This window comes from Aphelocoma coerulescens, chromosome 12, assembly GCF_041296385.1.
Source record: "Aphelocoma coerulescens isolate FSJ_1873_10779 chromosome 12, UR_Acoe_1.0, whole genome shotgun sequence".
Lineage (NCBI taxonomy): Eukaryota > Metazoa > Chordata > Aves > Passeriformes > Corvidae > Aphelocoma > Aphelocoma coerulescens.
This window is the reverse complement of record NC_091026.1, coordinates 5,861,833-5,883,873: the sequence shown is the minus strand read 5'-3', so window position 1 is coordinate 5,883,873 and position 22,041 is coordinate 5,861,833. Positions and strand designations below refer to the sequence as shown.

The 22,041-nt window shown below is 38.4% G+C and overlaps 1 protein-coding gene across 1 annotated transcript; it reads left to right on the top strand.

Moving 5' to 3' along the window:
- Positions 1-1,085: 1,085 nt before the first annotated feature.
- On the top strand, positions 1,086-21,446 carry LOC138117581 (inter-alpha-trypsin inhibitor heavy chain H3-like). The gene is made up of 22 exons (XM_069028039.1): positions 1,086-1,192; positions 5,295-5,318; positions 6,468-6,634; positions 7,626-7,730; positions 8,155-8,317; positions 9,022-9,132; positions 9,600-9,725; positions 10,139-10,255; positions 11,022-11,190; positions 11,510-11,635; positions 11,884-12,065; positions 13,068-13,253; positions 13,565-13,704; positions 14,099-14,253; positions 16,037-16,042; positions 16,792-16,818; positions 17,700-17,750; positions 18,112-18,225; positions 18,803-19,007; positions 20,114-20,286; positions 20,771-20,882; positions 20,983-21,446. Exons 1-22 carry the CDS (start codon positions 1,103-1,105, stop codon positions 21,110-21,112), a joined length of 2,679 nt encoding a protein of 892 aa, XP_068884140.1. The 5' UTR covers positions 1,086-1,102; the 3' UTR covers positions 21,113-21,446.
- The last annotated feature ends 595 nt before the right edge of the window (positions 21,447-22,041 follow it).

Sequence of the window (22,041 nt, the reverse complement as noted above, 5' to 3'; positions counted from 1 at the left end):
GAAGCGGGCGCGGCGGCCATGTTGAGAGTGGGCAGCGCGCCTGAGGGAGCGGGCCCGCCCCGGCGACAGCGCTGTCCCGCCGCCAGCGCCGCGTGGGACGGTCCCTGGCGTGCTGCTCCGTGACATCCCTGCGCTGAGCCCGGGGAAAGGCTGGCGACAGGGACACGGCTGTGCCACCACACCCCACCTGCCGTGAGCCCCGGCAGGGCCACGGCTGCTCCACAGAGCCATCCCGTCCCTCTGGATGGAGCAGAGAATTGGTTAAAAAAACTCCAGGCTGGTTGGAAAAGGAGCTCCTGGAGCTCTCCCGTGTTCCTCCCGTGCCTGAGCACCTCATAACACTGACTGCAGGAAAACCAGAAAATAGAATGTTTTGTTATCACTGAGCATTTAAGCCCCAGTCCTCAAGGTCTGTGTTTCATTAACGGGTGAACTGAACCAGCTAAAAAGTTTAAGAGAGAATTAACACTGTCAAGATAACATACACAGGAAAATGGCCCTGCACCTGCAGGCTGGGTGCACACTGAGTGTGCAAGATGCAAGACCTGGGAGCTTGGACCTGGTTTCCGCCAGCTGAAGATGAATTGGAACACATGCAATGAATGGGAAGTTGTTAGACTAGACAGGATACATGTCACACAACGATACCTAAATCGGGTACGTGAGTGATATGGAGGATTACAGGGGTACTTTTGAAATGGAGCTTAAATGGCTTTCACAGACTGCAAGCTCTGTTATGGATGCAGTAAATTTGAGCCAGGGAAAGCCTTTAAGGAAGTATCAGAAAGATGACAGTTTTCATTTGGGGAAAAAGTGAGTCTGGGGTGGAGATTAATCTCAGTTGCCAGTACAGAAATGGCTGTGAATTTCTGTTTGGAGCTATTACATAGAAGAGACACTGCTGAAATATTCTGTAAATTCTTTAACAGATTTTCTAACAGTATTCTGTAGATTATACTAATTCAAAATTCAGCATCTGATTTTTCCCAAATGCCCAGTGCTTAATCCCACTTCTCTCATTGGGTTATTTATTAACATTTGGTAAACAAGCTTTAGATATTTATGCATATCATTCCAACTGGACCCTCACTTGTTTTCCAAAATGGAAAACAATCTATTGCTTTGTATTTTAGTATTGATTCCTGCCTTTGCATCCTCAGACTTTTTGCTAACACATGTCAGAAACATCAAGGTAAGTAATCAACAATGTATGGGGCTCCCACTCCTCAGAGATTAATTTCTTGCAGTTTATCAGCATTTATCAGAGAGCTCATACAATGCTAGTAGCAGGAGCTTTGTGTTCTCTGGTACCCCTGAACACAGGATCAAAGCTGAAACTCAGACTGGTTGACCTCTAATCAGCCTGAGTTTTCAATCAGCTCTGAAGTTCTTCTATCTCTCTTTTTAAAAACATCCCTTTCCTTTGTATTCCCTGTCATCACCACATAATGGTGGCATGTTTTAGTAAAGTATTTAAATGTGTAAAGCAACCAGTGCTGCCAGGGAACTGACTTTGGCACCTGTTTAGCAATGCCAGTGAAAAGATGGCTCTAAGAAGCAGAAAACAGAGATGTAACATGGCATCAAGATAAATGCCCACTATCCAAATGTCATGGTAGGATTTTTCTCAAAAGATTTGCATGTTAGCACAGCATGAGATACATCTCTCAAAGGGGCCATTCTGGTTTTGACTGGATCTCTGAGTAAGGCAATGCTGCCTGATGTTTTGCCTAATTTTCTTTGGTTAAGTTGCTGGCCACTACTCCTCGCCTCGATATTTTCCTCTCTCTCAGTGGTTATGCACTCTGAAAAGTTACAGAGGGCAAGTCTCTTTAGGGAGCATTCTGAGTTACTGGGTAGAACAGGACAAAGCAATTTACAGTTGATTGCTGTTGATTAGGTTATGATCTTTGCCAAGAATTTTTCTTTGTAAATCAGGATAGTAACATGTCTAACTTTTAAAAGTCAACTTGAGATTTAATGCTGCAAACTGGAAATGCCAGGGATTCTTATTATTTAACCATTATGTAGCCCAGATATAATGTAGCTTTTTCCTCCTACCATAGTGCCTGTTGTTCTCTGTACATCTTGCAACGCTAAAGCCTTTCTAAATGGAAAACTGCCAAAGCTCTGTGCAATGCTCCATCCATACATGCAGAGCACTGTGGAAAAGTCAGTTGATTCTCCCTGTTTGGTTCTGTACTTTATGCAAATGTATTTGATTGAAATGGAGGAGGTTGCTCTGTAGGGTGAAGGTCTCGGTGCCCACCCGTGTCTTGGCCCCTTTGAGCAAGCAGTATCCAGTGGAGAGTGGTGAAGCATGGCTGGAATTCTGGCTGATGACCTTCAAGCTCTCAAAGCTGCTTATAGAGCCACAGCCAGGCAGACACAGTTGGCAGACCCAATTCTGCTGAAAATGGAACAAAAATCCGCATCATAATTCCCTGTGTGTGCTGGCACACCTTGTTCCTATGCACGCAGCTACCGAGGCTGGGAAGGTTTTTTCTGGATTAAAAACGCCCTGTAGAACTCCAGAGCATGCAAAGCACAGGTAGGAATGGCACAGCCTTGCCTTTATGGTCCTCTCATTTTGGCAGCAGTGAGGCTCCTGCATAGCTCACAGGGAGGTTTGCTTTGCACATCTGAGCTGCGTTATGGGCTCTTCTCCGTGGCACCCAATTAGCATCACTTGGGGTGATGAAATCTTCAGTGTTGCTGTAGATTCAGAGATAATTTTCATGCCTTGTTTTTCCTATGTAGCACTTAGGGATATATGTAAATACCTTGTTCAGTGTTGGGAATTCCCAGAGGTAACTTCAAGTTAACAGTACAGTCATTGCTGAGTCCTTAAGTTATGCTGTGGTTTAGTTTCCCAAGTTGTACAATCAGGGCTTCTTTCAGCAAATACAGTAAGGCAGTCCTCTTTTCTTTCCCTGTTTTCTTAAGAGTTCAAATTTCTCTTTTCCTCTCTAATTTCCATAGATTTTTTGCACCTCTATTCTTTTCTGTTGCCATAGCAAAACAGTATCAAACAAGAGTTTGTTGCTGTTACACAACTAAAAAAAAAAAAATATTGTAATAATTGGTGCACCTGGCAAGTATGTGAAAATAATACAGAAACATTTTATCAAGTAACAATTATCCAGGGTAGAGGATGTTAATTCTCATTTTGGTCTAGAATTGCATAATCACTTTGATTGGCACTCTGTTGCTTTCTACTCACATAGTTTAAAATGACCTTGATGTTAATGATGGCTCAAGTTACACCCAAGTGAATCATTAAAAAAGAAAAACCCAGAACAAAATCACAGACTTAAGAGTCACATAATCCCCTCCCCTGTGCAAACCAGGGTCAGCTAGAGCAGGTAGCTGGGTGATGTCCAGCTGGATTGAGTATCTCCATTGAAGATCAGCCCAAGTACAAAGTGAGTAATGCCTTTCACACAGATTTTTCTGTAGTTTCAATGGAAATTGCAGAGTACCCCTCAAAATAGAACTCCTTCAAAACTACTGTTGAACCCCTAATTCTGATAAAGAATGTGCACAACAGCAATTCTGTAAAACTTAAATGGGGTACAGTATCTTTCAATTTGGAAGCAGTAGTTGGAATTGTAGAATTTGTAGATATACACATTTTTATAGGTTTAGGGTGTTTGTATTTTGTATAAACTGCCTGGTAATTCCACTGTACAGAAAAGTTTGTACCAAACAAAATGACATTTCATGGACTTCCATCTTTTCATTTCCCATACCTCAGTTTGTGTTTTGTAAGGGGAAATTACCAGCTGTAATGACAGTATGGATACAGAAAAGATAATTCCAGTATTGGAAAGGTTGGATTTGAGTTGGTGCACACTCTATACAGGCATTAAAGGAATCCACATATGCTTGTGAAACAGGAGAGATGGACACACAGAAATCATCTGGATGGCAATAACAGTTTGAAAGATGAACCTAAAGAAATGTACACAGATTTTTTTTTTTTGCCAGACTCTTACAGCAGAAGAGAAGCCTCCTCCCTCAAACCTTGCATTACCACAGATTTAATAGTGTCTTGAGAAGAACCCCAAAATAAACAAAAAATAACCTTCTGTGTTTCAGTTTCCAACTTGTAAAACTCCTAACTGTGAAAGGTACTGAAAGCCTTAAATGTACTTGAGATGTGTATCTGATTTATTGTGTCCTTACCCCTGTATTTGGTGGAGTGGGTAAACACGATTCCACAAAATGTGACCCCCGAGGCTCTTGAAGCCAAACGAGATAAGGTGTTTGCAGCTGAGCTGATGGGAATTGAGTTACACAAGCTGTTATTTTAACAGTACTCAGGAAGTTTGTTTAATGCCTGTCCTCTCTTTCAGAACAGAGTACGTGATATTGTTGTACAGCTTCTGATACTTGCACCTACTCTGGGAGCAAATATGGAAAAAAAACATTTTAACTACTTATTTCCCCCCCTTCCTCCATGCAGCTCTTTGTAGTGACAGCCTCTCCTCTCTGTAATCCTGCTGAATTACCTTCCTACCTAGTCATGTTAGGGTAAGAGGCTGCTGGCTGAAATAGGAAAAATTTAGAGTCTGAAAAATTGTAAGGGTGCATCTGCCTGATAGTTTGGGTGTGTGTGACTGGAAAAAAAATGTGCAAACTGGGTTTTTATGCTTTGATAAAACCTGGTTTTTTTTAATTCCAAAGGAGAATAAGTTTGAAAATATGTACTACAGGACACAGATACAGGAATTCCCAAGAAAAGGATGTCACTATGCGGACAAGATATTTTGGTTTTACTTGAGGTCACCATACAGCCAACCTATACTCAAGGAAGACCTATTAAGCAGATTTTAGTGTGTTCTTTAGTCTCAATGACATTTATGAATGGCACTGAGTAGTTGAGTCTCTTTTTCTCTCATTCTCCCTCACATTTCAAAGGTCCGTGTTTATTTTCAGCTGGAAGAAGACACTTTTTTTGTCACATGAGCAAAATACAAAATGAGCAACATTCAAAGTTTAATTTACCTTTCAAATTCACAGTATTTAAGGTACCCTAACATCAAATGAAAACCAAAAGATTCACCAAAGCTGGGAATGCCATAAGCAAAATAACTACAACCTGCCTCAGATGCCTTGCTTGTTCTTCCCTCAAATTTACTTCAGTTTATTAATGAAGATCTTTCTCAAGCCTTCTTTCTCCTGGACAAATTCTTTTGACTTGTGACAACTACAGAGGTGCTAAGAGATTTATTTCTAAATGCAGCTTTCCAACCTAAGTCATGATTTTTTCTCTTTTTTTCTCTTTACAGAAGCGAAATGCTGATAATGACTTGGTGAGTAAGTCTTGGTTTTGTCCAGGCTACCAAGATTTTATAGTGACAAGAATATTGTTACTGTGTTCACAAAATGTTTCTGTGAGTCCAGTCTGAGCAAATGGATGTTTCTGAGTGTGTATGACAGGGGAAACAGCCCAGAGCTGCTGTTTAGGCAGTAGGGCTAATTAGACAGTTCCTTTCCAAGCTCTGATGGAAGCTCCTGGGCAAGGGAAGAGAATAAACAAATGATTTTTAATCTTGTTGTATTTGAATAAATACCTAACTTGTTCTGTATCTCTAAGAGACATGCATTCTAGGTTGGTTTTGTTTTTACTTTTATGTTGCAGTTATTGCTAAGGAAGGCAGGAGACCTCATCTCTGAGGCTGATTCCACTTGACCTGGATTGCCCTTCAGCAATGCTTAAACGCTTTGATTGTTTGGGGACCTTCTTAATCAATCAGCCAGAGATCAGGCCCATCATAAAAACTCCAAGGTTCTTTCCAGTGCTAGTTTTGCTGCAAGAAGCAGACCTTGTTGTGCAGTTCCTAATGGGTCACAACTGTTGTTATCCATGCTATCACTTAGTCTCCAGCAACCTTATACCTGAGCATTCAACAAAAATAAGTATTGCCTTGCCCATCTCCTCGTTTAAAAAATACTGAGCTCTAGTTGGGAGGAAGTTGAGAATAACATAAAATAGAATTTGGAGGCATTTGGTCTATTTTTAAACAAGGGGATTACTTACATCCCTGCTCTAGGAGTCATCCACGCCTCTGATAACTACAGTCACTAATACAGTGAGGCAGCACTAAACACTTGTGCTCTTTGAATAACCATAAAAAGTCACTCTCTCAACTAGAGAAAAAATCTGTTCTTATAATGGTAATATTTTTGCTGTGGTGGTGGTATTTTTTTGAAGAGTCTATAGGTATAACTTGTGGAATAGCACTATCATGTCAGTGAAATAGATATCCTATGAACCACAGCTGTGCTCCAGTTCTTATATTAGGTCTTTCTTTTTTTTTTTTTTTTTTTTTCTTTTTTTGCTTTGGAGCAATCAGTGTCCTGCTGTTGTTTCTTTTTAAAAATGTGATCATGGCTGATTAACATATACATCAGTGTAACAGCTAGTGTTCTTTTTGTCTTTTGCATTTCTCAATCTACAGATTGTCAATGGGATAGAAATCTATAGCATGAAAATTGATAGTAAAGTAACTTCCCGATTTGCCCACAATGTCATCACCAGTCGAGCTGTCAATCGTGGAAATGTGTCCAAAGAAGTCTTCTTTGATGTTGAACTCCCTAAGACAGCCTTCATTACCAACTTCAGCATGTGTGTAATCTTTACAGTATTGTTAAAGACTGAAAATCTATGCTAATTCAACTGTGAGAAACTGAACCCAAATGTTCATTTTTACTTTGCCATTTGAGTACATTTCTAAATGCCTCCTGGGTAATTTTCTGGTACTATTAACTTAACATGCAAGATTTGTGGAGAAAGGCAAACATTGGTACATCTACAGAAAAGATGACTAATTTTCAATTGTTTCTATTCATCATCATGAATAGAAGGGAACCTTAGGGAATGGGGGACCTTTCCTGCAGATTCATCCACCTTTTCAGAAATAGCACTTACTTACTCTGGTGTTATCAAACCAGGGAATTTCCACTACTTAATTTCCCTGATGGCAGTATAGCTTAATTTATCTTTTCATTTAAATATCATATTTGAATGAAAGGCAGGAAGTAGAATTATTCCTTTACATTTGTACCTGGAGTTGCAATCATATGCAGTTCTCCACCGTAATGAGGTTTGATTCAGTTAATCCATCTCTGCTAATCACACTGTGCCTGCTTTATTCCCAGTGAAGAGAAGCAGTAGCTTTAGGCCACGACCACTCATAATGCACATTAGAACTTCTGTTCTAGAATGAGGTGATGAGTAATGGCTGCTTAGTCATCTAAGGAGTTCAAGGAGGAAATGCTCCTCTGTAGATAATATCTGAGATGAGTCACATCCAGAGAGTTGGTTTGCCAATAGATGAGGTGGTGAAGCTGCTGAAGTGTAGGAATATGGCAGGTGTAAGTCGTGTTGCTATAGCCCAGGTTTGATCTAATTCAAAGTAAAAATTGGTTTAAATTCTTTTATGATACTGAGCACAGAGCTCTTCATTCCAGCTAAATTCTCTGAGGAGCCTGGCTTCAGTGAAAGGGCTCAAATCTTGGCAATAGCAGGTCTATGAAAGTGGTTATTAGCAAACCAATCAATAAAGGGAGAATTCCTGTAGTAGCATTCAACTAAACTAAGACTTTTTCATCTGCAGGACAGTTGATGGTGTCACCTATCCTGGAACTATAAAGGAGAAAGAAGCTGCAAAAAAGCAATATGAGAAGGCTGTTTCAAGAGGACAGACTGCTGGTCTTGTCAAGTAAGGATGATGTCTTGTGTGGCTTCCACACCACCATGCCATAGCAGACTGTGAGATTGGAAATGCTGTGTTCTGGCACATTGCTGACATATGGGACCAAAGAACAATCATTTAGTTATAGTTGCTGTAGCAAAGATCATAAAAATGGTGTACAGCCTCTGACTACACAGGCACTGTCTACAACTATGGAAAGGCTGTTCCTGCAACTTTTACTGACTTTGTGTGAATTATTCCTGGGATTAAGCTCACTGGGAAATTTGAATAAATTCTACAGATTGAGTATGATTTTGAGTATTGATTGATGATTTTTAGCAATAGATGAAAATTCTCATCTTTGTTTTACTTTTTTTTGAAAATCATATGCCACCAACAATAAATATTGTGAAAGAGGATAAAGATTTTTTTTCTACCCACTTAAATACAGAGCTTCAGGAAGAAAAACAGAAAAATTCACTGTCTCAGTCAACATTAAAGCAGCCAGTAAAGTCACTTTTGAACTCACATACGAGGAACTGCTGAAGCGACAGTTTGGAAAATATGAAATGTTCATCAAAGTAAAACCAAAGCAGCTTGTCAAAGATTTTGAGGTAAATGGCAAACTGATCAAATTTGACTGTAATTTAAGAGATGATGGAATTCTGTGTATCTATTGAAAGTGGAGTACCATGTTCATTCCCATTGGTTCACAGGTGAGCTAAAGGCCATGATAGTATTTCTCAAGAGTCCCATGGGGAGTCCCCACCAGCATGCTTTAACACAGGTTTTTACTTGTAAACCTGACAAATTTGCTTATCTACTGAGCATTCCAAAAGAAATCTTGTATGAAAACCTGAAAAAGCTATTACAATGCCTTGGAGTAACTGTATATGCCTTTATAGCATAAACTCCAGCTTTCTCACACCACCGTGAACCAACATCATCTTTAAATCATAGTGATGCATATATCACATTCTGGAATACTGCAGCTTTAGTGTGCTGAAACTGGTCTTTGATCACTCCTATCTGCCTTGATAGAATACCAGGATCTAGCTTTCCAATAAGTTATATTTCTCTTAAAGTTTATGTATTTCTAGCTTTACTTTTAACTTCTGTGTATGAAAAGGCCTGTTTGGCTGAAGATGTGTCCACACAAGTGTAGGTTTGGACTGACATTATGAATCACAAAAGTAAATATCTTTTGCTTTTATGAAAATCCCTCTTTCCTGTCTGTAGTTGCTGATCCTCCTGTAAATGGCTGAGTTGATGTATTGTGGTTTAATCAATGACAATAAATTTTCAATTAATATTTCAGATTGAAGTAGATATCTTTGAGCCCCAGGGTATCACTGAGCTGGAAGCAGAAGGAACATTCATCACCAATGAGCTGCAAAATACCATTAAAAAAACTTTTTCAGGAAAAAAGGTACATTTACTACTGCATTCCATGATTTAGTTATTATGGTTATAATTCTGAAATACTAATGTCTTTGCTAGCAATGGCAGTGAGAAGAAACCTGGATATAATAAGACTATATCTCTTACAGAAGAACTGAATCAGTAACAAGGAGTTTTCCCTTGTCTGGGGATGATAGAATTCCTAAAACATACAACAGCCTTATCAAAGCTGTCATTCAGAGTGAAGAGCTGACCCCAGGTAGATGGGGAAGTAAGCATATGGAAAAAGCCCTAGATAGCAGCCTTCATGTATCAATTACCACCAATAAATTTCTAAATACATATGGATACTTAAAAACTAGTAGCCAATCCAATAAAACAGATTATTCTTATGTCTGTGAATATAAATTTATCAGCTTTAAAAAAATGCAGATGTGTTCTTTAGAAGATTTTCATCTATTAAGGTTCAGATCTAAGGAAGGCTTTTCTTTTCAGGGTCATATCTCTTTCAAGCCAACCCTTGATCAGCAGCGAACCTGTGCAAATTGCTCACAGTCTGTCTTGGATGGGGATTTTACTGTAAAATATGATGTGAAGAGAACAACTCCAGATAATTTGCAGGTAAATCTAACAACTTGAAATTCTGAAGTGTTGAACAGTTTGACTCACACAGTAAAAGTCAGGGAGCAGTGAGGGCCAGCTGTTTCCTAAGGGACAGGGAGCTGAGTGTGAGCAGGAAGTCAGTCTTCAGGGTGGGATCCAAAACAGTGGAGTGGAGGTATGGCTGTGATACAGCTGGAGACAGATGTGCTGACACTGTAGCTCAGGCAGGGACTAAAGGCCCAGTCTTGCACTTAAATGACACTCCTGGGCCCATGGACAGAGGTGAGACTGGTCAGGGCCATTAAAACCTATTAGACCACTCAGAGGCTAGACATTAAATGAGAGTAATAGCTCCTTTATCTGTTTTACCTTTGTAATATACCAAAGTTCTTGGTGGTGGTGTGGGATTTTTTTAACATTTTCTTTTCCAGATTGTCAATGGCTACTTTGTACACTTCTTTGCACCAACAAATCTTCCAAAGTTGTCCAAGAATATTATTTTTGTATTGGATACTAGTGGCTCAATGTATGGAAGAGAAATTGAACAGGTGAGTTATTACATTAGGATAGAGTTCCAGTGAAAGAGCTGGAACAAAGTGCTGGGAGGGAGATGGTGCTGGAAGGGACATGACACCTTACAGTGCACATGTGCTGCTTAAACTGTACCAAGTGGCTTGATGGTGTGACCTCTCTAATGCCCAATACCATATGTATTAGTCTGCAGTGTTACTGCAGAACAAAAATCTGTACATTTAGGCCATATTTACTTAGAAATGTCATTAGTTCAAAACTCTAAATTTCAGCATTTCCAGAGAGTGCTGTCATGTGTACTTGACAGTTCCAAACAAAGCTGTGCATACAGATTATGTGCATTTTCTCTGTTCATTCTGTATCTGGGATGCAGCAGCTCTTTTCAGTTACGACTGAGCTAATGCTCAGAATTTTCAGGTTTTGGTGCTGTATCAAAATATCCAGGCATGCTTGTTTATGAGCTTCTCTACTAACCTGTTGCTACCCATTTGCCATCCCAGCTTATCTCAGTGTAAGCAACCAACCATGATGGGAAACCTGATTTTCATCTCAGCTACAAAGATTTACCAGACGTTATTGCAGCTGACTGACTTCCCTAGAGTTACTCTGTAATAGACACAGGGACTGGCAAGAACAGAACGAGCTCAGAATTTTTGCATATATACTATATATACTGTGTAGGAGTAAAAAATAGCCCCATGCTGAGAGATTAATAATGTAAAATCTGTAAGAACCTATTCTGTTAAACGTTGAATCATATATTTAAATGTCTTTGTCTTATAGACAAAAGAAGCACTGCTAAAAATTCTAGATGACATTAAAGAAGATGACTTCTTCAATTTCATATTATTTGATAGTGAAATATCTACCTGGAAAGAAACATTAATCAAGGCCACTCCTGAGAATTTGGATGAGGCAAGGAAGTTTGTTCAGCACATTTCTGCTCAAGGCAGTAAGTACTTGACTGGCCTTGCCAATAGGTCATTGTGTGAGTTAATTTATTGATTGATTCTGTGAACACAATGCTACAGTTTGTTGGGGTTTCAGATTGCTGATGAGGCACTCCTCAAGTTCAATTGTACTCAGAACACGACATCTATTTCTCTTTATGTTTCCAGAGTCGGGGTACTTTTCTATCTAGACATCCCCCTGCTTGTAAATCCAAATCTTTCATTTTCTTACTGTAGTGAAATCTCTTCACACCCCAGTGAAAAATGGACCTTTATTTTGACAGCCTTTGCTGAACCCAAATTTCTATGTCTACCTCATAGTGACAAATTTACATGGTGGTTTGATGAGAGGGATTGATATTCTGAATGCTGCTCACAAAGAAAACCTTGTGCCCAGGAGAAGCGCTTCTATAATTATCATGTTAACAGATGGCCATCCAAACGTAGGTAAGTTTGTGTTGGATGGAATAATAAAGAGAGTTCATTAACTAACAAAAAATGCTAGTTAAAATTGGCCTTCATCTTTGACTTCTGGGTATTTTCATGATTTAAATGCTACTATACCAGCATCATAGTACTAAATCAAGTTTTCAGTAATGTCTCCTAAGAAATATGAACATGACAAGTCATATTTGATTTCGTGTTAATTTAATCTATTTTTGAAAACAACTCAAACATTTCCTGGTTTGATGCAGGTCTGTCAAATACTCAGGAGATTGAGAAAGCAGTAAAGAAGGCCATTGATGGCAAATACACCTTATACAATCTTGGTTTTGGCAGTGGTGTTGACTATGGCTTCTTGGAGAGGATGGCACTGGAGAATAAAGGATTGGCCCGTCGGATTTATCCTGACTCTGATGCAGCTTTGCAGCTTCAGGTGTAGTAATTACCACTTACATGAGACCAGAGATACATTAGGTCAGATAACTATACATATATTCTTATTTTCAAATAATCAAAATCCCTGTGTGTAATCTGATACTGAGATACTCCAGAGCCTGCTGTGATCAGAGTATTAAAATCATAGAATAGTTTGAGTTGGAAGGGACCTTTACTGGCATGTAATTTTCCCCTTCCCTTATATAAGCAGGAAGTGCAAGGACAGTAAAAGGGAGATACTGGGGGCTATGGCAGGGAGTTCAAAACTTGGCATAGGGTGACACAAGTCACAATTCTGAAGGACACTCTGGTGGTATTGCTGCAATCATTGTATCTCCTGCACCTCACAGATCATGTGGTTAATATCAAGTCAACGGACAAGAGGGGTAACAGATCATAAAGCTCTAGATAGTCTTTCTTTGGAAACTTACTGCAAGCAGGTTATCTTACCACGCTCCTGAGGCATTTTAGAGTTGTATAAGACATGCAAACAGGTATAGGCCATACAGGGTTGACTTTTTTTACTTCTCACGTTCCAATAGCAGCCATTCAAAGAATTCACCAAAGGAATAGATATTGGATTTCTTTGCAAGCTCTGCTAAAATCAAATACCCGGTCTCCTTTGATTATGCTGTCATGTCAGTCTCTGCAGAGAAGAGATCTAGAAAATTATCTCTATCAAATAACAGGAAACTTGGGATCCCTCTTGATTTATATTGATAGAATTCATCATCCACAGAATGCTATTCTCAAATATTTTTCCTCTCTCTTGGCAAGATTGAAGAGTTTGTATGTCCTTTCTCATTTCCATTATTTGTAGATTTCTAGGTCTGGCACTCTGAGATTTAACCAAATTTCTATATATTTCTTATAAATTACACTTTTAGTTTTGATTGCTGAAATAGCAGGATGTTTCTGGTTACAGATCTACCCACGAATTAAAGAAACAATGGTGGTTAAAGGGTTAAAGGTTTCTTTTTTTTTTTTTTTAATCCTACAGGGGTTTTATGATGAGGTGTCAAATCCCATGCTCATAGATGTGGAGTTAAACTACCCAGAAAATGAAATATCAGACCTAACTACTAACAGCTTTAAGCATTTCTATGATGGGTCTGAGATTGTGGTGGCTGGGCGCTTTGTAGACAGCAACCAAAACCATTTGTCTGTAGATGTCAGAGGTGAAGGTGTAAGTATGGATTTCTTTGACTTATGTAAGATACACAAAATCTCTGCATGTATCTTTTACCTCCATTCTGATGAACAAAAATGCCATGTGAATGTGGGAACCGGGTTATGTTCTGTAGTGTACGCCTGTAAACTTCCCAGAAACAATGGGACAAAATTCCTCATACAACACTGGCAATTTCCTGGGCAAGTGTGTAGAACCAGACTGATTTTCAATTTCATAAGATTTTCAGGTTTGAAGGTCTTAATTTTTGGGAAGTTCTGACAGTCCCTGGCTACTTCTGATACAGAGAATACTCTTACTCCCAACAGGCTGACAACGCCCTGTCATACACTACACAGCAAGGTGCAGAGCAAACAGCTCAGGCTTTCCAAGAACAACAATACATATTTGGAGAGTATATTGAAAGGCTCTGGGCTTATCTTACCATTGAACAACTCTTGGAAAAACGGTAATTATATCTGGAATAACACCTTAGCTCTGAACCCCTTACACCCTCTGACTCCTGCAGCTTCTAAGATGTGAAGCTGGCATTCACATCCCACTGAGCTGCCAATGGGAAAACAAAAATCAGCGAGGGAAATCCACCAACCTATTCTCCTCCCTAGCCTCAGTATTCCTGTTTCAGGTTGCAAATGAAACAATTTAAAATTATTCCAAGTATAAAGCACAGTTTTGCCTTTCATTTGGATAGCCACTAGAATCAGAAGTGCTCCTAGACTGTAACAAAGATATTGATAAATTACCTGCAGAGACATGACTTCACTTTAAAGTAAAATATTTGATCTGAAATTTGGCGAGCAATTCAGCAATCACTGATGCTGGGAGTCTCTTCCTGTATTCAGCATTACAGCTACAGGAGAAGAAAAGGAAAACCTTACAGCTCAAGCCCTGGCTCTCTCACTAATGTACAAGTTTGTAACACCACTGACATCCATGGTGGTAACAAAACCAGAAGAAAATGATAATGAAGAAGGGATTGCTGATAAACCCACTGAAGGTATAGACATCTTCACTATTGTACTGTATTTGAGAAGCCAAGAGTTCCTTTGATGTTCCCCTAAAGAAAGGCTTTCATGTGGGTACAGTTTTAAATATGGACCTGAAAAATTTACTTTCCAAGCCTGGCACATGTGTGGTTAATGCAAAATTACTTCTCATTGTAAAGCTCATTTCATCAAACCATCCTTCATTATTAAATCATATGGGCAAAGTACTATAAATTTAAAATAAATGTATTTTAAACTAAATATAAAAACTGTTACAGAAAAAAGACCCTGAAAACCAAGAAGCATTTCTAATCTAGTAATCCAGCTATATTCAGATGACTTCCCATCACTTTCTCCTTTATTTTTCTACATACTTGAGCCTAGGGGTAGATGTAGTAACCTCTTTCCATATGAAAAGGGGAAATTTGCATGAGCTCTTCCTTTTTGTAAAAAGTTTGAGATTACATATGTAAAATATATGGCAATAGTCATACATATTGCAGAAAGAGAAGCAATTGTATTGAAAGCACGTAATTTGTTTTCAACTCCTCTGATATTTAGGCTAATTATGAACTCCTTCCTCAGTGAAACATTGTCCTTTCCTGCAGTTCAGCCTCTCTGTTTAAATCCTGTGTAACAAATACTCTTCCCCTTTGGCCAAGCAGGGCAATGCTCTCTGCTCAGTGTGCCCCCAAGCCACCCTAACTTCATCTCCCTGTATTGTTTGAGCCACCCTCATCCTACAGGTCTGACAGAGGCTTTCCAGTCTCTTCTATCAACATCCTTTATTTTTTCCCCAAACTTTTGCTTAGAGCCCCTAAAAGTTCCTTGCAGGCTCTGTGTGGGCTCTCTGCTGCCTTCTGGATGAAAAACTTTCTAATCTCCTGATTGTGGCATAGGAACTTATGGCATTTTAGAATAACAGATACTGGAGATCAGTGAGATTTTTTTCAGCTGCAGTAAGTCCTGAAACCAGTGAATTGCTAAGTGCCCTTCAACTCTGAATAATACTTCAGGTATTCTGCTGATAAATTTTTGCATTATTTTTCATAACTCTCATAGTGGAATGCTGGCATAAAACCACTTCATGATTAATTTAATATTCAAGTCACTACACAGCATAATGACTTTAAAGTTTGCAGCTGGCCTCCCTAAGATGGAAACCCCCAAACATCTGACAGAAGTGACATCTACTCAGTCATCTTCAGTTCTTTGCTTTCCCCTTCTAGGTACTTGTAGTACGAAGGCTCTTTTCTGAACCTCTTTCCAAAGAAATCCTCTCTATATATAGATAGTATAGAGCAGTAATAGGAGAAAATACTCAAAGCATTGCTCCTGTATAAGAAAAGAAAATAATTTTACTCACCCTGAATTCTCAATTCATGAATCAATTTACTGAATCATCCAGTCAGTATTAATAGAATCACCCAAATGCCTGGAAAACCACAAAATAGTAAAACCAATAATGAACATTTTTCAGTATAGGTATGGCACAACAATAAAACAATTCCAAATAGAGCTCTTGTCTCATACATAATAAATTGTGGTTCTGCGGCCCCACATAACAGCTTTTTACTTTGAGTACATTTCTGTTTGATCTACAAATACTGGGTTGTATCATTGGGAAGAAATAGCATCGAAAAATACTGGAGATAGCTGGTTGAATTGTCAAACAGTTTTGGGGGTTTTTTACAATGTTTTAATAGGGTCAGAATTCTTCCTGTTTAATTGTATAACTGAAACTGTAAATTTCTATTTTTCTTCCTTTTACTTCTCACCTGCCCGTGGTAACAGCTGAAGGTATGTGCATTTCTTATTAAATTTACTCAATATTTTTAATAGGGATGGATTTTTGACATTACTTATTTGATCTAGAATGCAAGATTTTCATAAAGTCTTTAAGGAATTAATCAAGATCGTGTTATAAATAGATATACAACTTCTCAGATGGATAAGTTTGTAAATAGTGCTTTCAGTTCAGTTCCTGTCTCTGATGATTGCACCATCCCGCCACCATGGAATTCAGGCCCAGTACAAGTAAGTTGCTCTCCAGGGCTGGCACTGGGGACTTCCAGGTACCTGTGTGTAGCAATCTCATACAGAGATGTCTTCATTCATGCCATGATTGCCACTCCTAAAGCACGAAGCCCTGTCTTCAGACACCCTGATGGAATTTCAGATGTAGAAAGAGCAGAAGACTAGAACAATGTGGAAGCAGGTGGGCAATTCTTACCTGCCAGAAGTACAGTTTCAAACAAGGTGGCACAGAGGGATCAGGGATAAGCAGGTTTTCCCAGTCTCATACGGAACAAACCCCATGCTCTTGGAGAAGTAACATTTTTGCTGTAAAGCAGGGTGTGCTTTTAGCCCCTTCAAGACTGATGCTGTGTAGCACTATTAAATAAACTGTTTTGACTAAATTTTTACTTTGTAATATTTAGAAATTTATACATAAATACAAGATTTTTGGGCTGGTTTTGGAGGAAGGAAGGAAGTGGGTGAGATTGTTTTGTTTGTAGCCTCTAAAATAACATTTTGTTTCATTCAAGCAGGGATGTTCACAGGTCCTTTGGTGGGTAAGTAATTTAATTTCAGTTTCTGAATGGAGCAGGATCTGTCAACTGAAATTACCAGATGTAGAGACACCTTTTGTGGCAGTAGAACTGCACTTCAATAAATACTACCAAATTCTGCTCACTGCTGAAAACAAACTTAAAGTTTGAACAATACGAGGTGACAAAGTTTCAGCTACATAGTTTATAAGGAGTAAATGCCTGCTCATCAAACCACCATTTTTTCCTGAAAGCTGTTTCCCAGGAACAGGAGATGGACTTCACTTTGCATTTCCTTTGGAATTATATAAAGCAAGGGACTGTGATGTCAGCATCTCTGGCTAAATTAACATGTTCAGTCACTGGTACAAAAAGCATCTGTTTTATTCAAGAGACAGTAACTGATTCACCAAATTGCTGGCTGGGCAATCCTGGAAATGGGAGAGTTAGATTTATGTTTTTGCTCTGGAGATTAGTGACAGTCTCTCTCTCTGTCTGTCTAATTTTTTCAAGTCTTCACTGAAAAGACTTAAATTCATTCGGGGGGGGGGGCAGGGAGAAAAAAAGTAAAAAAGTCAGAAGTTTTCAATGGATGATGCTGCATTTCTTTGTTGATAGCTTAATCCTCAAGTCTGAAATATTTGTGTCCTACAGATAGATAGATTGCTTGGGCTATATGGAAACCCTCAGAGCAATTTAGACTACAAGTGAAATCTGTCTCTATCCTGAAGCTTTTTTTGATTCAAAAGCAGCACACACACAGTCATTCCATAGACCTACATGCTTTAAAAGCTAGGATGCAATTAGTGATTTACCTAGCATATTAACTTCTAGACATCTTATATGGACCATGCAATTTTCCATTTTGGTGTGTGTTTTTCTAACAACTTTCTTTCCTTTTGCAGCTTCACCACTATATCACACATATGCATCACAACCCACATGGCATACTAGTGGTGAGTAGTTTGAGTAGTGTTTGTCTAGAACAGAAGAGGGTTTTTAAGGCTAAATTACACAGTTCTTATGAATATTTTCAATAATTCCATAAAAGCAGCCATTTTTCATTTTTAAGGGGCAAGTATTTTGATTTGCTCTAAGCATCTCTCAATGTCTTTTAAAGATCAAGTAATTGAAATCATATGTGGTCATTTTCTCAGTCCACCTTCCCATCAGTAGGTTTTATGTTGATAACTGCCTGTTTCCTATTAAGTAATTTATATTTAGTTATTGAATTTAAATATTAAGCAATATTAAATGCTCTTGTGGAGCTTTGACCCTGTGTATCACTATACAGACATCAGTGATTTGCCTTTACAGTTGATGGAGATCCACACTTCATTATATCAGTGCCACAAAAAAAAGACGCCATTTGTTTCAATATCAATGAAAACCCTGGTGTGATCCTAAATTTAATAAATGACCCAATTACAGGTGAGTCTTTAACTTTTTTTTAAAATACAGGATACTTCTAACAAAATATGTTTAAAGGCTATTTCTCTCTTTATAATGCATAGGCTTTTTTTCCCAGCAAAGTTAGCAGGAGGTCCTGTAGCTATGAGAGGGTATCATTACCATGACTGTTTTCACTTCTTGGAGAAAAATGAACATTTAAACTTAGTTTGAAAACCACTGTGAGGGTTGAGAGTAGTAATTTTTCTCAGTGAGTTGTAGTAGAAGCAATAAAATAATCCTAAGGCTGCCAATTCGTAGAATATCTGGTAAAGAGAGACTGATGTCACCCAGACTCTCTGTGCCCATCACACACACTCTGTGCTCTGGGAGAAATGCAACTTTTCTCAACAAAATGATGGTTGGCTTTGTGGAAATTCACAGAACAACTCCCAGAACTTCATTTTACTTTGGTACAAACATGCACAAGTAATTCTTGTATATTTTTCAACTAATATTTAATTTCTTAAGTTGTTGTTCTTAAATTTTCAAGACACTCCTTGACATTGGTTGATCAGGTCCTGTCTATAAAACAATACTTGTTTCATTTCTGTATTAGGCATCACAGTCAATGGAGAACTTATTGGTGATAAGAGAGCAAATAGTGATGCAAAGATCCAAAACTCATATTTTGGAAAACTTGGCATTGCAAATAAGCCCCTGGATTTCAAGCTGACAGTAACTCCTGAGACAATCACAATTCAGAATGGTGATGAAAAAACAGCTTTCACCTGGCTGGACTCAGTCACCTTGAAACAAGCAGGGTAAGACTTACAGAAAGGGTATCAGGTTCTTGTATTACTTTCTAGTCTTCTTAAAATATTTTAAAATGTTGATCAATAATATACTTCTAAGATTTGTTGTGTGAATCTACAAAAGAAATTGGTTCAAGCCCTGCTGGATTCTGCTCTCTACTTTGTTGTGTAACTGCTGAATTATTCACAAATTCCTCTGCTTGGAATAAGTAAATGAAGATTTTCCCCTGATTTTCTACTACTGTGACTAAGGTAAAATTAGATTTGGTATTGTGCTTAATGTAGCAGTGTCTTGCAAATACTTAAGGAGTAGCTTCAGACATAGTGTGTAATCTTTCAAAGGCATAATAAAAAATAGAAAAATCTCCATTTAAAAAATGGAACTTGTGGCAGTTACAGAATTGATATTTTTTCTTGTCAGCAGGTATATTTCTCATGGGATCTATTAAAGAATAATTTATACCTGTGCAGAAGGTTTATAAAAGGAACAGGCAACATTGTCTCTTCCTCCTCCTTTACATTTCATTGTGTAGAATAAAATTCCTGCTTTCTCAAGGCCTGGCAGTGCAGCAGAAAGAGCAAACTGTCATTCATACACATGCTTTTTTTTATTGTGATAAATGCATGGCTGATATCACTAACACAATCAGAAGCAAATCTTCTCTATCCAGACACTAAAATAGGCAGTTTGGGAGTTGACTTCTCTGAAAAACTAAAGGAAAAATTGTCATGCAGCATCCAGGCAAGGAAGTGATGGTTTAATCAATAGAATTTGTATCACTGAGCACGAGGTGCTGTATCTACATATCACAAACCTATCTGTGACTAGTTAGTTACACTGTTAAAGAACAGGTTTTGCTAAAAACATCTTACTGAAAAGTTGAAAGGCCCCATAGCCTTTTCCAGTGTCATTTAATATGATTCTGTGACTGTCTGTGACACACAGAGAGACTCCATGGACCAAACTAGGCAGGAAACCCCCTCTTTTAAAAAACACCGAGCAGTTTATAACGCCACATTTGTTTCTTGGATATGTTTTGTCTTCTCCCATTTCTTCCTGTTGTTGTTAACTGGTTAACACAACACTCTAAGTCATGTTTTTCTTTTTTCCTCAGTTTAACTTTGATAATTAACAGAAAAAAAAATCTGGTGCTCTCAATGGGGAGTGGCATCTCATTTGTTGTTGTTTTGCACCAAGTGTGGAAGAAACATCCTCTCCACCAAGATTTCCTAGGACTCTATACATTGAAAAGTGATAAACTGTCTGAACAGACCCATGGATTATTAGGTATGACTTTGTTTAGTGTTTCTCTGCTGGTCTTTCCTTATGAGGCTACATAATTTATAGACAGAATATTGTGCTTGTGCTGAGAATAATCACACCCAGAAATTTCAGAGATTAACACATGCATTATTTGATTTTTAAAAAGCTGAGGACTTGGAAAACATGTAATAAATACAATGGACTAGACAATACACCAAGTGAGGATACCTTGAAGGATATCTAGAAAAGGCTGTAATTGTTCTGTGCACTCAGAAGCTGGAATTTACACCCAGATGATGTGGATATAATTCTGTGTTATAAAGAGAAAATAATACCAATAATACCAATAGGCATATATTCAGCCATACCTGTAACTTGTTGTTTGCTTATCCAATCAAAACCCTGAAGGCACATGGAGACCAGCATGGGAATGTAGAAATCCTGGGATTTCTATCTGATTTGCTTCTGTTTTAATGCCTGAAATGATAATTTTGGCTTCTCATTCTAGGACAGTTTTTCCAGCCCATTGATTTCACCATACTTGAAATTCATCCTGGGTCTGATCCCAAGAAACCAGATGCCACAATGATTGTTAAAAACAATGAACTGATAGTAACAAGGTACAAAATAATGAAGTCCTTAGCAAAGACTTAGGCAAGATTGCCTTGTCCAAGTGCAGTTCCTACCTCAGTACTCCCATGGCTGTGTTTTCCCTTGCAGGGGCTGGCAAAAGGATTACAGAAGAGATCCTAAACACGGGGTTGATATTCCTTGCTGGTTTGTGCATGACAATGGAGCTGGGCTGATAGATGGTGTTCACACAGATTATATTGTTTCCAGTCTCTTTTAAGCATCTACAACTTCCTCCAAATTCACAGGCAGGCAATATTTGTCTGAAAGAACAGTATTTTCAACATATAAAAACTATTCAAAGCATACAAGCATACCATGTTTAGCAAGGACAATGGTCCTTGAGGGATGATGGATTCTTATGGAGAGTTTTACTGTGTATTTGATTCAATCTGAAGTGCAAAATCCCTCATCCTCTGAAATGTCCTCCTTATTAGGTTTAAAATTCTGACTTAAAATGTTACTTTGTAAAACATAACAGAAACCCCCTTTTTAATCAATTTTTAATCAATAATTGAGTGTCAGGAGTGATTAAATAAAAGCATCAGTACTCAGTGCCTGGTTCTGTTATTCTGACATTTCAATGTTCTCATTCCAGTTTCACAAAGCCCAAGGTGCCACATGTGTTTTGAAATTGAGCACAAGGGGACATCTGACAGCTCAGCCCAGATTTTGGGATAATCCCGTGGTACTTGGAACCACCTGACCTCTTGACTGTGCAGTGCTGAGGGCTGCTGCCAGCACAGGAGGTGACTGTTGGCATCCAGGACTTCTGTATTTTAGCATTTTTATTTGAGCCTAACTTTTGAATGTCTGAATCTTGATAAATTAATGAAATACCACAGTTGCAAGCAGCACTCACATTTAAGTAATGATAGCTCTTTTGGACTGTTTCTTTCTTAAGTAAGACCCTTCCTTCTGTTCCTATAAAAGAATTTATGAGCACATCCAGGGCAAGTGCCCCATTTATTTATATATTCATTTTTTACTGCAAGAAATTGCAAGCTCTTACTTCTAAAGCAAAAAACCCAACCAACCAAAAACATGTTCTATCCTCCCTATATTTCTTACTTACTTCAAGATTTCTTTTTAGTCAAATCAGCCACAAAAAGGCAATTGTGGTCTCAAATGGCAAAGTAGAAATTTCCT

What these genes read in the sequence shown, in the direction of transcription:
- LOC138117581 (XM_069028039.1), top strand. Translation starts at nt 1,103, where the DNA reads ATGGAAAACAATCTATTGCTTTGTATTTTAGTATTGATTCCTGCCTTT. An exon ending in AGCTTGTCAAAGATTTTGAG is followed by an intron (nt 8,318 to 9,021) that starts GTAAATGGCAAA and finishes TTAATATTTCAG; the next exon opens with ATTGAAGTAGATATCTTTGA. An exon ending in ACCCACATGGCATACTAGTG is followed by an intron (nt 17,751 to 18,111) that starts GTGAGTAGTTTG and finishes TTGCCTTTACAG; the next exon opens with TTGATGGAGATCCACACTTC.